This window comes from Stenella coeruleoalba (assembly GCF_951394435.1).
Source record: "Stenella coeruleoalba genome assembly, chromosome: 1".
Classification (NCBI taxonomy): domain Eukaryota; kingdom Metazoa; phylum Chordata; class Mammalia; order Artiodactyla; family Delphinidae; genus Stenella; species Stenella coeruleoalba.
In genome coordinates this window covers 32,828,565-32,847,257 of record NC_137169.1, presented here as the reverse complement: position 1 = coordinate 32,847,257, position 18,693 = coordinate 32,828,565, and the positions used below count along the sequence as shown (strand labels likewise).

General features: G+C 55.1%; 1 protein-coding gene across 1 annotated transcript in view; it reads right to left on the bottom strand.

Annotated features, from left to right (window-relative positions):
* The window catches only part of KCNQ4 (potassium voltage-gated channel subfamily Q member 4), a gene marked incomplete at its 3' end in the record, with an annotated part of 55,504 nt that overhangs the window by 21,041 nt on the left and 15,770 nt on the right, over window positions 1-18,693 (bottom strand). Inside the window, exons 2-4 of the mRNA XM_079936341.1 lie at window positions 1,306-1,396; window positions 523-649; window positions 139-314 (exon numbers count right to left, since the gene is read on the bottom strand). Coding sequence (XP_079792467.1) covers window positions 139-314; window positions 523-649; window positions 1,306-1,396 — 394 coding nt within the window. The remainder of the gene's footprint in view (window positions 1-138; window positions 315-522; window positions 650-1,305; window positions 1,397-18,693) is intronic.

The window sequence follows — 18,693 nt, the reverse complement described above, 5'->3', positions numbered from 1 at the left end:
CCCGAGGTAGCCCCTGTGGCCTCGCCCGCGCTGGGTCCCTGGTCTCCCCTACCACGGCCCCGCCTCCGCTCGGCCCCGCCCCTCCAGCTGCCGCACCAGCTCCGCCCCGGACGCGCCCCCGGACACGCCCGGCCTCACCTTGCTGTGAGCGAGAACCACCGAGCCCAGCAGCTTCCAGGTGCCGCCGCGGCGGTCCATGCGCACCATGCGCAGGATCTGCAGGAAGCGCATGCTGCGCAACGCAGACGTGGCAAAGATGTTGCCCTGCGTGCCGGCGGCGATGACGGCCACCGAGGCCACGAACACGATGAAGTCTGCAGGGGCGGAGAGCGGGCGAGGTCATGGCCAGCGCCGGGGAGCCAACCTACCCTGTGCCTGGACCCGAGGTTGGGGGTTCCTGGGGCCGAGGGGGCGATTGGGAAGGTCTGTTGAGTCTGTGTCAGCAGCCAGGGTCCTGGGGTCAGGGTGTTAACCCTGGGGCTTGGGGGTCAAGAGTCAGGCGGGGCTGGGTAGGCCCATTACCGATGACACAGAAGGGTTTTCTGGCAAAGCGGAAACGGCCCTGCCATCCTCGGTAGCGGCAGCAGCATCCCGCGGACCAGATGCGGATGATGTACTCCAGACCAAACACCACGATCATCACGAATTCCTGTGGGACCAGGGGCCTGAGTTCTGGTCCCCACTCTTCAGGACCGGGGTCTAGGTCACACGGCACCCACCCAGCCCGGAGTCCCTGGGTTAGGGGTACTAGGATTTCCTCAGACCACCTCTCCTGGAGGTTCTTACACCTGGATGGACCTGAGGAGGATTCCAGAAGGAAGTGGCTTCTTCCATGTCTTCCAAAGAGACTGAAAGCCCAAATCTATCCTCCCTTGCTGTCCCCATGAGCTGTCTGGGTTTTTCTTCTCCTCATCCCACCCTCCCCCTCCCAGCCATCCCAGCCTCTGTACCCTGACCAGGTGACATAAGAGGTGGTTGGTTGTCTGTCACTGTGACCCTCCAAGGTGCTTCCCGTTAGGGGGAAAACCCCCATCACACCAGGGGTGGTGTTAGCAGTTTTGATCCTGAGAAGGAGTGGCTCTCCTCTGGGCCCATCATAAGCCCTGGCATAGAGGCGGGAGCTCTCCCAACACCTGCTATAAAGCAAGGGATGAAGCCCAGAGAGGGGCAGCCACCAGGTCAGAGAACACAGCACAGCAAGCCACTCTCTGAGCCATGGTATGAGAAGCCTCACTCCACCTTCACCCTCAGACCAGAGGTGCCACCCCGACACAGCCTCCCTCAGACCCAGACTCCGGCACTCACCAAGATAAGGAGACACTCGTTGGCAATTTCCTGGTGCTCCGGGATAGTGGACAGCACGGACAGCACCAGGCAGCTGAAGACCAGCAAAAATCTGCAATAGCAGCATGAAGGAGAGGGTTAGACTGCTGGATGGACAGGGCAGCCAAGGAGCCTCTGGCAGGGGGCTGCAGAGTCAGAGGAGAAGGAGGAGGAGGGAAGCTTCATTTGGGAAGAATAATCTGGAAAGCAGACTAAGAATCAGAGTTCCCTGGAGCTGTGGCTTGGTGCTGGACACCAAAGGGAGAAGCCCCCGAGCTCCAGGAGGCTGCTGAGCTCACAGACACCTTACAGCCCTCTCAGTTGCCCTTGAGGCAGCTGCCGCTCACAGAGGTGGTCACTGAGCTGTGGGTGGTAGGTCTGTCTGGGCTGGCCGAGGGAGGGACCCAGGAATCCCCCCTTCCCTATGAATTCCAAGATGGCAGAAGCATGGTTTCACCTGCAGAATGAGGACAATTGCCTCTGCCTTCGTGAGTTCTCATGGAATTAAATACTGAGACAGCTAGGGAAGGAAAGGGGATTGGGGAAGACAGATAGGGAGGGAACATGCAGAGGGGGAGAGGGTGTGGGAGGGCAATCAGGCAGCAGGGAGCCATGCCATCGAGGCCTGGAACTTCCCTGGAACTTCCCGGAGGGCAGTGGAAAGCTACTGAGTGGCTCAGAACCAGATGGTTAGAAATAATCCAACTCATCTGACACTCCCCTCAACCCTAATTGCACACATGAGGAAACTGAGGCCCAGAGGAGGAAAGGGATTCACCCAAGGTCACCCAGGATGTCCAGGACAGGGGTGAGATTAGAGCCAGGGTTTCCAACTCCCCAGTGGATGGGAAGAGGGGAAAGGGCGTGAGGAGAGAAGCTGCTGGACTCAGGGAGAATGTGAATATGTGAGGGAAGACAGGATGTGGGGCACAGGCTGCAGATGCGGCAAAAGGGAACGATGCTGGCCTCCCGGAAGCACTCCTCCTTTTGATGGGGGTGTTGCTCCTGGAAGAGACTCCAGAGGGCATGGGCTTCTCCGGAAACGCACAGACCTACAGCCTCTCCAAAGTGTTCCCAGAGTGTCCCCACCTGGGACTGCTGACACTGCATTCTGCCTGAAACGACTCACCACTGGAGCCTGATGAGATGCTGTTCACGCTCCCCTCGCCCCAGCGCTCCTGCTGGGATGCCCCCATCCCACTGTTCCCTCAGAACGCCCCTCCCAGTGCTCGCCTCCCAAGTCACTGTCTATGGCGCTTTATTTGCGTTCACATTTCATCGCGGCAGGGGCATGGGCTCCGAGTCAGAGAGACCCGGGTTCAAATTCCGGCCCTGCTGTGTGTGTGACCCTGGAAAAGTCACCTATCTTCTCTGAGCCAGTCTCGGCATCCGTAAAGTGGGGGCTGACGGGGAGATGGGGTGGGACATGGGAAGGGCGTGGCTCCACCCTGGCCCACTTACACCTCCCTGGACAGGGCTCCCAGCCTGCGTGGAGGGCAGGTATAGGGCTGCAGCCCAGCACATGCCCCGGGGCGGGGGGGGGGGGGGGGGACGTAGGTGGTAAATGTCAGTAAAAGGTTTTGGTTGAATGAGTGAGGAAGAGGAGGCCTCCTGTGCCAGTTCCAGGCAGGAGCTGAGTCAGCAAAGACGTAAGGCACAGGGAGAGGTTGGGGAGAACACCAGCTCCTCATGTTCAATAATTAACCACAGCAAACGCAGCGAACCCAGTGCCGCATCCACCGGGAATGGGGACCACCACCGACACAGGGCTCAGGGGCGGAAGGGTACTCCTGAGGCTATTCCATCCAGCCTCCTCCTCTGGGAGGCCTGCAGCCAAATTCTGATGGGCCTTCACCCCAGCCCTGGACAGAAATCCTTTAATCCCACTGCTCAGCTGACCTCAGAACCTCAGGCAAATGGGTCACGTTTGGGGCTTCCTGCTGAGTGTTTAAAGATTTTTTTTTCCTCACCACTATTCTTTCCATGTCGATAGGTACACATCTCTAAAATGTCCACTTCACAATAGGTTACGTGAAAAAAGCAGATTATGAAACCTTAAAGCAATGTGATTCCAACTTTTTTTTTTTTTTTTTTTTTTATAAATTTATTTATTTATTTATTTTTGGCTGCATTGGGTCTTCGTTGCTGCGCACGGGCTTTCTCTAGTTGTGGCGAGCGGGGGCTACTCTTTGTTGTGGTGTACGGGCCTCTCCTTGCGGTGGCCTCTCTTGTTGCGGAGCACAGGCTCCAGGCACGCGGGCTTCAGTAGTTGTGGCACGCGAGCTCAGTAGTTGTGGTTCGCGGGCTCCAGAGCACAGGCTCAGTAGCTGTGGCACACAGGCTTAGTTGCTCCGCGGCATGTGGGATCCTCCTGGACCAGGGCTCGAACCCGTGTCCCCTGCATTGGCAGGCAGGTTCTTAACCACTGTGCCACCAGGGAAGTCCCCAACTTTTAAAATATAGATTTTTAGTGTACACATACCAAGGGTCAGCAGGGCTGATCTCTGGGTGGCAAAATTAAGAATGATTTGGCGTTTGTTTTGCTTTTTGCTTATCTTCATTTCTTAGTTTTTTGGGGTTTTTTTCGGTACGCGGGCCTCTCACTGTTGTGGCCTCTCCCGTTGCAGAGCACAGGCTCCGGATGCGCAGGCTCAGCGGCCATGGCTCACGGGCCCAGCCGCTCCACGGCATGTGGGATCTTCCCGGACCAGGGCACGAACCCGTGTCCCCTGCATCGGCAGGCGGACTCCCAACCACTGCGCCACCAGGGAAGCTCATTTCTTAGTACTTTTAAAGAATAAACATGTGCTGCTTGGGTAACAACAAACTAACATCAATTTTAAAATGCATTTCCTTAAAAATACAAACCGGGGGGGAAAAACCTTTAAATTCTGTCCCCACCCCTTTACCACAAGAGCCCTGGCCACTTTTTAAAAATAAATTTATTTATTTACTTATTTGTTTGTTTATTTATTTATTTTTGGCTGCGTTGGGTCTTCGTTGCTGTGTGTGGGCTTTCTCTAGTTGCGGTGAGCAGGGGCTACTCTTCATTGCGGTGCACAGGCTTCTCATTGCAGTGGCTTCTCTTGTTGCGGAGCACAGGCTCTAGGCACATGGGCTTCAGCAGTTGTGGCACATGGGCTCAGTAGTTGTGGCGTACGGGCTTAGTTGCTCCATGGCATGTGGGATCTTCCCGGACCAGGGATCGAACCCATGTCCCCTGCATCGGCAGGCAGATTCTTAACCACTGTGCCACCAGGGACACCCCCAGCCTTGGCCATTTAGCAGGTGTGAGGGTGTGGCAGCCTCTCCCCGAGTCCAGTTCACCTGTCAACGGCCTGCTCAACATCTCTTCTCGGTTGTCCAGGGGCCTCTCAAACCCAACGTGTCCGAAAACAAACTCTCAATTTGCCCTAAAATCTCTCTCCTCTCCGGTTGCCCCATCTCAGGAATGGTGCCCCCTTCCATCCAGGGGCTCAGGCCAAGTATCTAAGAGTGACCCTCGACTCTTCCTTTCCCTCCCCCTCCACATCCCGTCCTTTAGCAATTTCTATTGGCTCTAACTACAGAATGTAGCCCTGGACAGACTAACCCCCATCATCTCACCCCGACTGGTCTCCCTGCCTCCACTCTGGCCCAACAGGAACCCTCTTCAAAGCAATCAGTGTGATTTTCCTACAAAGCAAAGCTGGAAACCAGGACTCTCCACAGAACTCTCCTCTGATTTCCTACGGCACTTAAAGAGCGGCAGTCAAATTCCTCAGCATGTCCAGCAAGGCCCTGTGAGATCCGGTCCCACCCAGCCCTTGAACTTGATCTGCTTCTCTCCAGCCCCTCCATCATTGTGCTCCGGCCATTCTACCTCCCTGCCATTCCTGGAACACATCAAAAGTTTTTCCATCTCCAGGCTTTGCACTTGCTTTGCTGTTTCCTCTGCCTATTTATTGCTCCCGTACTCATCCAGAACTCTGTTCAAACATCACTTCCTTGGAGAGGCCTTCCCCAGCCACCCCCTCTCCAAAGTAATGGCCCCATCCCCGCTCTCTCTCCCCTGAATCTGCTTTATTTATTTTTTCATAGACTGAGTAAACGAACAGCAGAAATTCACCTTAAACAAACCTCAAAACATCATGTCACCAAAGCCCCCAGTTTGTACCCACTGCAGAGGCTCCCAGAGTTCCAAGCACATCCATCCCTGACCCGTTGGGCCCCCCAGCAGCCTTCCTGAGAAGCAAAGAGAAGGCAAGTCTCCAACCCTGACCAGCTCTATTTGGTAGACACTGTTTAGAAAACGCCTGAACTTCGCCTCCTCCAGCCTTCATACACTGGCTAGGGGTTAGATGCTCAATACAGTTGAACAGATATACTTAGTTTGTCAGAGAACATCTTGTGTTCCAGGCAGCTGAATAATTATCCCCATCTTCCAGTTGAGGAAATGGGCCCAGGGAGGGGCAGACTTGCTCCAGATCACTCAGTGAATCCATGGCAGAGCTAGGGCCCAAGCTGCCTTGGCCCTCCTGAGAGGTCCTCACACAGACACCCATTCTTGGGACAGCAGAGAGGGATCATGTCTGGAGCTTAGGGATGGAGGGGACAGGGAGAAGGAGCCCTGAGCTGGGATCTGGTCATGTCTGCCAGAACCAGTGTGTGACTTCATTCATACAACAAATAAGGATTGTCTAAGGATTGTCTCTGGCCCCTTCTGAGGCTTCAGTTTCCCCATCTACAAAGTATAGATGGTACACAGGAGCTGGCTGGCTTGGGCCCTCTAAAATCAATCCAGGGCTTCCCTGGTGGCACAGTGGTTGAGAGTCCGCCTGCCGATGCAGGGGACACGGGTTCGTGCCCCGGTCCAGGAAGATCCCACATGCCGCGGAGCGGCTGGGCCCGTAAGCCATGGCCGCTGAGCCTGAGCGTCCGGAGCCTGTGCTCCGCAATGGGAGAGGCCACAGCAGTGAGAGGCCCACGTACCACAAAAAATAATAATAATAAATAAATAAATAATAAAATCACTCCAGCAGAAAGGCCAGGCTGGCAGCCGCTTACTGGAGCATCTTCGCCCAGCACACCTGGCTGCACCTTGGGGCCCATGTTCTCCCTTGCGCAGCCCAGCAGGCAGAGCTGGGACGGGTGGGTGATGCCTGGCTGGCTCTCCCTGGTTAGAGCTTATTGTGAGACTTACTGCAAGCCTTGGCCCACTCACCCGTTCTGTAACTATCCCACTCATTCAGGAAGGCAGCAAGGAGATTAGGGATGAATAGGTGACTGGTTTGCTTGGATCCATGGTTGTCAAACTACAGCGGGCATCAGAATCACCTGGCAGGCTTATTAAAATACTGATTTCTGGGCCTCACTCCTAGAGCATTTGATTCAGTAAGTATGAACTGGGGTCTGAGAATATGCATTTCTACAAAGTTCCTGGTGATGCTAACGCTGCTCCCCCAGGGACCACACTTTGAGAATCACTAGGTTAGTGAATGGGGGTGGTCGTGGCTGACTCAGTTATTAGCCAACTCAAGGCTTTTTAAACAGCTGTAACCATTGCCGCCCCCCACCCCCACCCCGCCCCGTGGCCTTCCTCAAATTAATGCCAGGGAACCCCAACCCTAACCCTAACCCTAGCCACAGTGTACGAAGGCGGGGGTCGGGGTGGGGGAGGAAAAGCCTGCTGGGGAGGTGGGTCTCATGCCAACCTCAGCTTCACCCCAGTTCGCTGTGTGACCCCATAACTGGTCCCGCTGGCCAAGGCTTCCTGTTGGCCAGGCACTGGCGGGGCCCTCCACGTGCATATTCATAACCCCTCCTCCCAGCACTTCCATGAGAGCAGCACCACAGTCACCATGGTCCTTCAGTGAGGAAACAGGCTCCAAGAGGTGTACGGTGGCTGTACAACTCTGTAAATACACTAAAAACCACTGAATTGTGTGCACCTTAAAAGGGGGGCACATGCGGGGCTTCCCTGGTGGCACAGTGGTTGAGAGTCCGCCTGCCGATGCAGGGGACACGGGTTCGTGCCCCGGTCCAGAAAGATCCCACATGCCGCGGAGTGGCTGGGCCCGTGAGCCATGGCCACTGAGCCTGCGCATCCGGAGCCTGTGCTCCGCAACGGGAGAGGCCACAACAGTGAGAGGCCTGCGTACCGCAAAAAAAAAAAAAAAAAACGGAAAAAAAAAAGATAGAAAAAAAGGCATACTAGGTTGTCCAAAGCCATAGGGCCAGGACCTGAACCCAAGTCCACCTGGACCACCAAGGCATAGTGCCTCTCTGGGCCTCAGTTTCCCTGTCTGCAATATGAGGTGGGGAGTGTCAGCCTTACGACTACCCAGCAGTGGGGTAGAAGGGAAGGGTGAGCCATGAGCTCAGCTCCACACTCTTTGCGGATGTCCCTGGAGAGACAGATGCTTGAAGGCTGGAGAGATGGGGATATGAAAGACAAGAGGGCTGGGGTAGGGTGGATTAGGCAGCAGAAAAGAGGTTATCGCCTAACCTCTCTGAGCCACATTTACTTAAGAAATGTTCATTGCAGGGACTTCCCTGGTGGCACAGTGGTTGAGAATCCACCTGCCAATGCAGGGGGTACGGGTTCGATCCCTGGCCCGGGAAGATCCCACATCCCGCGGAACAACTAAGCCCATGTGCCACAACTACTGAGCCTGTGCTCTAGAGCCCGCGAGCCACAACTACTGAGCCCACACGCCACAACTACTGAAGCCGGCGTGCATAGCACCCGTGCTCCACAACAGGAGAAGCCACCGCAATGAGACGCCCGCACACCACAAGGAAGAGTGGCCCCCACTCACCGCAACTAGAGAAAGCCCGTGGGCAGCAATGAAGACCCAACACAGCCAAAAATAAATAAATAATAATAATAAAAAAAGAAATTGTTCATTGCCATCCACACTCAGCCAGTTTTATTGTAAAGCCAGCAATTAATCATACAGGTCCCCAAGAAACTAACAAGTGTAACACAGTGGTGATATGATGGATGAAGTGATAACAGTGTACCCAGAGGCTGGGGGGAACCCCAAGATGGCTTTAGCAGAGTCAAAGTAGAGGGATCAGTGAAGAGGTGGAGGTGACGAGGACAGGGGTGGGGTGCCCCAAGCAGAGGAAGCAGGATATGTGTGCAAGCAACAGAGATGTGGGAGCCTGGAGGCAGTACAGGGCAGCCAGTAGTTCTAGCAAGTGTGGGCCTAAAATGAAGGGGCAGAGGAGAAACCAGAGACGGCCAGATCAGGCACCCTCAGACCTTACGAACGTTACCTAAAGGCAATGGAGAGCCATTGAAGAGTTTTAACAGAGGGAATGATATGGTCTGATTTGTGTTTCACGACCACAACTCAGGGGCAGTGGGGACCATGGATTAGAGACTGATCAGGAAAAGCAAGTAGGAAGCTCCACAATAGTTCAGATGAGAGATGACAGTGCAACGCGAAAGAGAAGTGAATGGACTGGAGAAAGTGTTAGAAAGTGTTAGGAAGTAGGACTTGATGGTTAATTGGAAATGGGGACAATGAGAGAGAATAACTCATATTTCTGGTGTGGGGACTGGATGGATGAAGGTGCCATGACTGAACTGAGATGGGAGAGCCCAGGGGAGGAGCGGGTGTGGGGGTGATGAGCTCCGTTTTGGACGTGTTGAGATGGAGAGGGCTGGGCAAACACTCTGGGTATGAAGATAGAAACCTGAGCCGGAAATGTGGATCTGGGGGACATCGAGGGAGAGGTGGTGACTGAGGCCATGGGTGCGGCTGAGACAGTCCAGAGAGCATGAGGCAAATTTAGAGGAGGAACCCATGGAACCCCAGAGGTGCAGAGGGTGGAGAGACCCTCTACCCAGACTGGGAAGGAGCAGCCAGTGAGATGGGATAGAAACCAGAAGAGAGAGGTGCCAGGCCAGGAGCAAAAAGTGTTTCAAGGAGGGAGTGTGGACGACAGTGTCAAATGCTGCCGAGAGGTCAAGCAAGGCCTGAAAAATGTCCACTGGATTTGGTGACACGTTGGTCACTGGGTACCTTGGCAAGGCCAGCCACGGGGGGGTGGGCGGGCTGGAGCAGGTCTAGATGGGATGAGAAAGGGAGAGGGGCCGTGAGGAAGTGGAGACAGTTGAGTGGAGGTATAACTATTTAAAGAAGTTTAAAGTGTAGAGGCTGAGATCCGTAGCTGGAGAAGGATACGGAGCACAGGGAATAAGCCATTGTTCTTTTTGTGGTTGTGGTTGTTGTTTTAAGATGAGAGAGCCAGAGTGGAAGGAGCCAGGAGAGAAGGAGAAGTTGAAGATGTGAGAGAGAGACGGAGCGATCAGTGGAGTGAAGTCCCCAGGGCAGCTGGGAGGCTGGGATCCAGAGCAGGGGAAGCCCTGGTGCTGAGCAGAGAGGACCCCGGCGGTTTCCATGGTGACAGGCGGGAAGAGGGAGAGACCAGGTGGGAGAGGAGATGGGAGGACAGATGGGAGAAGCCTAGAGAGTCCCCATCAGGGGACTCGACTTTCTCTGGGAAGAGGAGGCCAGATCTACTTTTCAGTAGGGAGCAGGGTGGGTGGGGGTCTGAAGAGGTTTGAAACCGCAGGTGTGGAGAATGGGAAAGTGAGCTGACCAGGCCCTGGAGAGGGGTCCAATGGGAACACAGGACCGTTATCCCCATAGGGGAGGATGGGAGAAAAGACCTAGAACATCGCAGGTGCTCCACACACGCATTTTTGGTTTGGCTTTTTTTGCTTTTTAAAGCATGATGATTCTGAGGGAGGAAGGAGCCTGTGTGGGATGAGGGGACCTCCCCGCTCCCCACAAGGCCAAAGTAAATGCAGTTCCAGGCCCTGCCCCTTCCTTCCCACTGGGTCTCCTTCCTTCCTTCCTTCTCTCCAGTGTCCCTCCTCCCACACTGAGCCCTGCCAGGGTCTGCCCCCCGGCCTGGCCACCAGCCGGCTCTCTCATTTCTGCATCTGGCCTTGGGAGAGAGTGACTCTTTCCTTGCCTCCCAGACCAGGACCCCAAATGCAAGGTTCTATCTTCCCTTGGCTATGGAACCCTGGGGCCAGTCTGTCCCCATCCAGCCAAGGTTCCTGGAGGGCAGAGGCCATGACCCCCACCACCTTCCAGCAGAAAAGGGCTTCTTAAACCCCAAACCCGAGCTGATACTGACGAAGGAACTTCAACTAGACCTGAGAGGCACTTCCTGACAGAGGTGCAGTGTGGCCCAGAGGGTCCCAGGCTCCTCTGGGGAGAACAGGCTCGAACTTTCTCTTGCAGGGGGATAAAGGGTAGGGGCACTCAGCCAGGCCTCAGAGTGAGGCTCTTTCCAAGAATCCTCAGGGGCTGAGACGAGAAGTTTCCCCTGATCCAGCGATTCTAAATATGGCAAAGGGAGCAAAAGCACGTGACCCAGGGCCCCGCACCAGGGCTGCTGCTGCTGCGGCCGCCGTTTCTCTGGGCCAGAGGCCTGTGCTGGGGCTCAGGGCTAGGAGTGAGGTCTCAGTGGAGTCCCAGTTTCCCCATCTGCAACATGAAGGTAGGGGACAACTCAGCAACGGCTAAAGTCCCTTTAGCCTTACAGCTCTCCAGCCGTGGGGCAGAAGGGAAAGGGCTGGCCTTCAGCTCAGTTCCAGATTCTTTGAGGATGTCCCTGGAGGGACAGCAGCTGCCAGTACATAGTACAAACTATGAAAAAAATGCGCCCTCCTGGAGGACCAATTAGAAAAGGCATTCCCTTTAGCATGAAAAATGATAGAAACTGACCCTTCCAAATGACCCCGTTAGAACCAGGTAACCCTTGCCCTGGGCTGACCCACCCTCAAGCACAGGCTGCACTTGGCACCACTCACCCTCTCGGCCCAGCCCTTTGCATCATACAGGGCACACAGGACATGGGGCAGCCCTGGAGATGGCCCTGACAGCCAGCACAGCCCTGGAAGGGCCAACCCCTTGTGGTACCACGTGTCTCCGTGCCCCTCTCCTGGCTGCCGGGAGATGGACGCTTACCCAAGAAAGCACCCCCCCACACACATAGGTTGGGCTGAGACAATCAGACTCTTTGTCTTAGGCATGGAATTAAGGCCCACCATAGAGACCTACTCAATATTCTGTAATGGCCTATATAGGGAAAGAATCTAAAAAAGAGTGGATATCTGTAGATGTAGGACTGATTCCTTTTGCTGTACACCTGAAACTAACACAGCATTGTAAATCAACTAGATTCCACTAAAAATTTTTAGGGCTTCCCTGGGGGCGCGGTGGTTAAGAATCTGCCTGCCAGTGCAGAGGACACGGGTTCAAGCCCTGGTCTGGGAAGACCCCACAGTCCGTGGAGCAACTAAGCCCGCACGGCACAACTACTGAGCCTACGCTCTGGAGCCCACGAGCCACAACTACTGAAGCCCTCATGCCTAGAGCCCGTGCTCCGCAACAAGAGAAGCCACCGCAATGAGAAGCCCCCGCACCGCAACGAAGAGTGGCCCCCGCTCGCCGCAACTAGAGAAAGCCTGCACGCAGCAACGAGGACCCAACACGGCCGAAAATAAATAAATAAATATTTTTTTTAAGTTAAAAAAAATTTTTTAAAGAAATAATACATGAATGAATGAAAAAAAAGAATAAAAGATTATGTATGACTTAGGGGAAAAAAAAGAACCATAGAAGCACGTTGGCGGAGGTGCAGAGAGAAGTGGAGATGAGACTGTCGCTCCGGAATCCCATCTCCCCCTCTCGACTCCACAAAGCCCAGATGTGCTTCCTGCTACGAAGCCTTACAAATTCTTCCCTCTCCTTCCGGTAGGTGTTCTCCACCTCCACATGCTTTCTTGAGCCCGTGTGAACGGTCTTGGTCCCAGTATGGTACGGAAGGCGGTGTCTTCTCGACAAGGTGCTTTATGAGTCACAGCCTTGTCCTCTCCCACCTGAACCAGCTCCAAACCCTCCTACTTGTTCTTGCTGCTTCCCTGTACCATGACAGCTAGACTACCTGGTGCACCAGGTAAGTGGGCCGAACAACATGTCAAGGGTGGCAACGAGGAGGGGGCAGGGGCTATCCATCTGTCCAGGGCTGGCCAGGCAGCGCTGACTCCTCACATAAACAGGGAGCGTGCCCTCCCAAGCCCGAGGCCAGCAAAGTGAAAGCAAACTAAGGGGTGGAATTCAGGCAGCCTGAATTTTGGAGACTTAAACAAGATGGCCAATGGAAACTTGCCCCTGGTTCTACCTGAGCAGCTTGTGTGGATTTGGGTGACTCAGTTTTACATGCTGAGCTTGGCATAAGATTTCATTTGAACAAAGAGCTTTGCTGCTTTTTGTTTGTTTGTTTAAAATGTGAAATCCACCGACTTGCAGGCTCAGGCCCAAGCACCTTAAGCATGGTTGCAAGGCAGGCCCTTACTCACCCCGCCACCTGACTCTCCACCACTCAGTGCCCCACCTGGCACAAAATACTCCATTGTCACAGCTCTGTTCCCCCCCAAAAAAGCAAACAGAGCTTTTTTGCTCTGTTTTTTGCTCCTCACCTTTGCTCATGCTGTATCTGCCCCTCGTCCAATATGGCTGGGTTAGGTGGGAGCCCCCACTCTATGCTCCCTTAATCCCCCACCTCCAGCTCTACACTCACCTCCATCATGGCATTTGCCTCAACATGTGAAAAGCACTGTTTGAGTACCAGTCTCCTCCCCCAGACCAAGAGCTCCTTGAGGTCCTGTCCTTTTCACCTGGAATGCCCTGTTCCCAACTCAGGATGGGAGCTGGGTAAAAGTTTCCTGAAAGAGGGGACGACCGAGCACTGGACCTCTGACTGGTACTGGTACCCAGGGTGCCCACACCCTGCTGGCCGCTCCCAGCTCCACACCTCAACCCTCCCCGCAGCAGACGGGATTATGAGGGAACTGGGGTGGGCAGCAACACCCAGGAACCCCACAGTCCAGAGCCACAGAGCATTCACTCACTCATTCAGTAAGTACGTATTTACTTAGTGCTCACCGTGAGCCAGGCACAAAGACCGACAATATCCCTGCCTTCATGGAGCTTACGTTCTCATGGGGGGAGATGGACAATAAATAAGACAATGTTCAAAATGTCAGATGATGATGGAGAAAAATAAAGCAGGAAAAGGGAACAAAGAACACTGGTATGGGAGTCGGGAGCTATTCTATAGAGGGTGGTCAGGGAAAGCAGCATTGAGAAAGTGACATTTGGGCAGAAGGAAATGAGGTATGAGAGAGGTGCCTGAGACCTGAGCCAGAGGGTGCCTGGTGTGTTCCAGAACCAGCAAGAAAGGAGTGCTCGGGGCTTCCCTGGTGGCGCAGTGGTTGGGAGTCCGCCTGCTGATGCAGGGGACGCGGGTTTGTGCCCCAGTCCAGGAGGGTCCCACATGCCGCAGAGCAGCTTGGCCCGTAAGCCATGGCCGCTGGGCCTGTGTGTCCGGAGCCTGTGCTCCGTGGCGGGAGAGGCCACAGCAGTGAGAGGCCCACGTACCGCAAAAACAAACAAACAAACAAAAAACAAACAAACAAAGAAAGGAGTGCTCCCAGAGCGGAGTGAGGAAGGGGGAGAGTAGTAGGCAGTGGAGGGAGGTGGGAAGCAGAGCATCTACTGGCTAGCGTGAAGATTTGGGCTTTTAGTCCAAGTGAGATGGGGAGTTTTGAGCAGAAAGTAACATGATCCGACTTATGTTTGCAGAAGATCACACAGGAGGTTGAGTGGAGAACAGACTATGGCACGGAGAGGGGATGGGGAAAGCAATGGCATTCACCCCTGTCTTGAGTTGACACGCTAATGGTTAATCCAAGCGACAGGTGATGGTGACTTGTACAACGGGAATAGAGGTGGCAAGAGGTGAGCAGATACTGACTATATTTTGGCACTGAAAGATCCCTTAGGGTCAATGAATCCTCTCTTTATAGTTGGGAAACTGAGTCGCAGAGAGGGGCATGACCTACCTGTGATGATACAGGAGATCAGTGGCAGAGCTGGGACTGACACCCAGATTTCCCTATTCCTAAGGTAATGTTTTTTGACTTCTCCTCTTTCTGTAGAAGGACCCAGGCACCTGTCCCTCATGCCCACCTTGAAAATTCCTTCATCCTGGCGGCAGAATGGGGCCCGCCCCTGCCCTTCTCGCTGTATGTGTCAGGGTGGCACTGGGTTCGAGGATTACCCAGGCCTCCAGGTACTTGAGCCTGGCAGGGGTCAGGGTCACCTCTTAGAAGCCTTCTGTCCTCTGAATCAGCAGAACTTGTGCAAAGGGGGAAGGGGGAAGGGAGGGAAGAGTCAAAAGAGGGGAAAGAGCTTGGTTCTCCCAGAGCAGAGAGGGCACCAAGAGCTGGCAGGGTGGAACAGGAGCTTGGGGAGGGCCGGGCCCCCTAGGGAGGACACCCTGGGAGTCCTGCAGACTCAGCCATTGAGGATCTCACCCAGGTGGAGGTTTAGGGGGATTGATAGGGGAGGAGCGTTTGGATGCATTTGCTATTAACAAGCAAAGCGTCATGCAAACTCATAGGCCACACCTGGGGCAGTTGGCTACAGCTGCCCTGAGAGCATTGCTCACCATGGGAATCCCAAATCCAGGACCAGCCAGACTGAATTCAGCAAGACTGTCTCCAATGGGCCCTGACAGCTGGGAAAGGCTTGCTGAGTGATCTTGGCCTGCTCCACAGCCAAGGTGGAGGGGTGGTGAGGAGGGTCTTAGGCTGGAAGCACATCTGCAGACATCTCCGCCCGCAATTTCCTCGGCCTTTAGGGGGAGAGGTTCCGCCTGATTCAGAGTCCCTTGAAAGGCAAGGCCCTGCTTCGTGGCTCTGAGAAAGGTGTCAGGGTTGGGGGCAGCAGACGGGGAGGCACAGGATGTGGACACAGCTAGGAACCTGGATCAACAGGCTCTCTATCCTGACTCTGCCACCACTCAGGAGGGGTTGGAAAGCTGTCTCTGAGTTACAGTTTACTTCTCAGGGAGAGGAAGGGGTTGAGTAAGGGTCTCCAAGAGCCCCATGTTTTGCTGATCCATCTGGGACTGATGATTTTGACTTCCCAATGGGAAATGAAGGAGGCAGCTCCTGAAGCTGCCAGTCCTGAGGGACTTCTAGGGTCTCCCAGAGGTGGAAGGTCTTTTACATTTCATTTGCATGGCACTCCTGTGCGTGGAAAGTCTAGAGAGACCTCCTTCTACCTCCAAAACTCCCCTATAATTGAATAATCATAGCAAGGAGGAGTCAGGGTAGACCAAAGAGGGACTTCCAATAGCTCATTAACCACAGAAACAGTGCTGGAGGTCGGGGGAAGGGGACAAATTGCACCTCTGGTACTGACGCCCCCTCCTCTTCTGAGGAAGACAGAACCCTACACGTTTGAGAGCGAAAAGAACAGGGCTTGAATTCAGCTCCGATCCTGACCCCTGCCAGGCTCAAGAATTCAGCCTTGGCTGCATGACCTTGAGCAAGGGAACTGTCCCTCTCTGGGACTCAGTTTCTCCATCTGTCCAATGGGGCCAATGATCCCTAGTGCGGCAGCCTGGAGGCAGGGGTCTGGCCCCGATGAACCCCGAGCTGAGGGGTTGCAGAAAGGCTTGGGTTCACTTCGGGACGCAGAGGAGGTGGACACCAGGCGGGGTTCCTCGGGGAGAGGGAAGCGTTCCTGGGGAGGAGGGCTCCTGGGGGACTCCTCCCCGGGCACGGCCTCTGCCCCTTCCCCCTCAGGGGCCCCTTCCCGCTCAGGGGTCCTCGGGGCTGACCCCGCCTTGTCAGCAAGGGGAGGGACATACTGGAAGGGGCGGGACGCGGTGGTGGGCGGGGCCCCGGGCTGTCCCTGGGAGGGGCGGAGCGTCGCCGACACCCGGCACCGCTCGCGGGAGGGGCGCGGGCGACGCTGCGGCTCCAGTTACCTCCCTGCGGCCTCCCCCGCCCCGCCGGCTTCTTTTTCCGTTTCCAAATTAACAATTGAAAACGCGGCGGCCTGAAAGGCGAGCAGCGGGCCAAGCGGAAAGTGTGAAGGTGCCGCCGCGTCCCCGAGGACGGGGGCGGAGATGGGGGCGCGACACCCCGACTGCCCGCGGCTCGCCCACCCATCAACGCTGCGTGCTGGGGACTGAGCGCTCCCGGACCCAGAGGTGCCAAGGGCCCTAAATCGGGTCCTGGCCTGATCCGGCCCCTGGTACTGCCCTGGCCAGTGTTGTAGGACCCAGTGCCCAGACTCGGGGTGGTGCCAGCCCCCGAGGGAGGCGGGGGGGGAGGCACTAGGGCTGGGTTACTACTCTCGAGGCTGAGTGCCCAGGAGGGGCAGGTGCCAGGCAACACCCTCATTGCACAGTCCTTTAAGGGCTCCCAGAGTCAGGTAGGTTCGCATGTGAACTCAAACAAGTCATTTCACCTTACTGAGACTCAGTTTCCTCACCTGGCATATGGGGAGGGAAGATACAGCGACCACACAGAGCTGGTTGTGGGGAATAAATTAAATGAGAAGATGCATGAGGCTGGCCACAGTGAACACAATAGATAGTAGCTATTATTATCTTGGGTTGATAATGACGATGATATTGAGCCCTGGGCACACCTCCACCTCCACCCACAGCCAAAGGAGCTGTCCACCAATGGGGAATACTGGAGTTGACAGGCCTTTCCCTCCCCTCACTTCCTCTGGGCTTCCCCAAAGCCCCACTTGACAGATAAAGAAACTGAGGCCAGGAAGGTTCTTGTAAGGGGCTCAGACTCACATGGAAATGAAAAGGGCTAGGGCCTGAGCCCAGGTCCTGTGCCCAAGCCCGGGCTCGTCTTATGGAGATGGGTGGTCCCTGGGGTCGGGACCCTGAGCACTGGACCCCCTTCCTCAGTGTTCTGAAGATGGGTGCTGATATCAGGGCAGCTGGGATGAACGAGTGGGTAATGGAGAGAGTCCCTGCTCCCGGGTATCCAGAGGTATGGGCCTGAGGGTGGACACCAGGGAAAGATACAGTTTCTGGGCCCCTGGCCCCCCATAATGTAAGCTCCATGAATGCAGTGACTTATCTATCTTGTTCACCACTATCCCTCCTACACCTGAAACAGGGCTTGGTGCAAGAGCAGATTATCGATAAATATTTGTTGAGTGAATGAATGAATGAGCAGGTCCCCTCTTATACAGCTTATACAGTGGCCTCACACTCCCCACCTAGATGGGGAGGGGGGTTTGGGAAGAGGAACTCCTCTCCCCAGCATGGAGACCCAGGGCAGCAGAATGGTGGGAGACAGAGGCAGGAACCAAGACAGAGCGAAGGAGGACATAGCGAAGAGGCTCCAGAAGGCAAAGTTGAGATCAGCTCTTTCTTCCCAGCCCCCCACTCCTGCCCGGTCAAGCACTCGCCCCATTCCTCCTCCCTCCAGCACCTCTTCACTGACCACCACGATTCCAGCACCATCCTCATCCTCACCCGCAGCCCACTTACCTTGCAGTCTGTGCACCCCTCCCCCATTTACAATCCTACAGTGGCTTCTCATGGTTCACAACCTGAGGTCCTCAGCCCAGAGCTTGAGGCTGTGCACACACTAGGCATCAGCCACACTCCACCCCTCCATACTCCGTCTATTTTCACCCTGGTGACTTTTGTGCTCTCTCCTCTCCTTGGGATGTTCCCCCTTCCTCCCCAAGAATCCCTGATCTGCTTTGAGGAGAAGTGCTCCCCCAGCCCCTGGCTGGGATTCCTGGCCCCCTCTGGGCACCCCAGGACCTCTCTGTGCTGAGACAGTTCCTACCTCTGTCCACTCCCCACCCCCCACCAGCTCATTAGGATCCATCCATCAAAGGCAAAGCCAGTTCTGACTCCTCCACTTCCCGCGGGCTGGCCAGTACATGCTCAGACAGTATCTTGGAGGCAACAAGAAGGTCCAGGTCTCCAGGGCCTTAAGCATCAGTGAGTCAGGAATGTCCCACTGTCCTCTGAAGCCCAAGAGTTCTCAGCAAGGGCATCTTGGGGTTGCTACAGAGGTGGGTGGGTGGGTGGGTGGGTGGAGGGAGGGCCAATGCAAGCCTCCCTGGTGGGGCTGGGAAAGAGGACAAATGGAGACGCACACACTATAAGTCTGAATATTTAAAAGCTTAAATCAAGCTAACAAGCTGTTAAATAAAATATGACCTACCCTTCCTGACACATACAGCTTCATAAGGATCTGGAAGGCTAGGCCTGAATTTAAAATCTTGGATCCCTTGGAGTCCCATGTTGGAATCTGGCAGGGAGGGGACAGCCAGCCCCTGCTACCCTCCAGTCTCTGGCCCATGGTGTGCCCTCTTCTCTTCCCACACTGGGATCATCCCTCACCAGAGGGGGCCTTGGCTACATTCCTGTGGCTGCCCCCAGCCTGCTCTCATCCACATTGGCTGCAAACAGCTGCCCTTCGACCTAGGAGCACTCACACAACAGTGGCCCTTG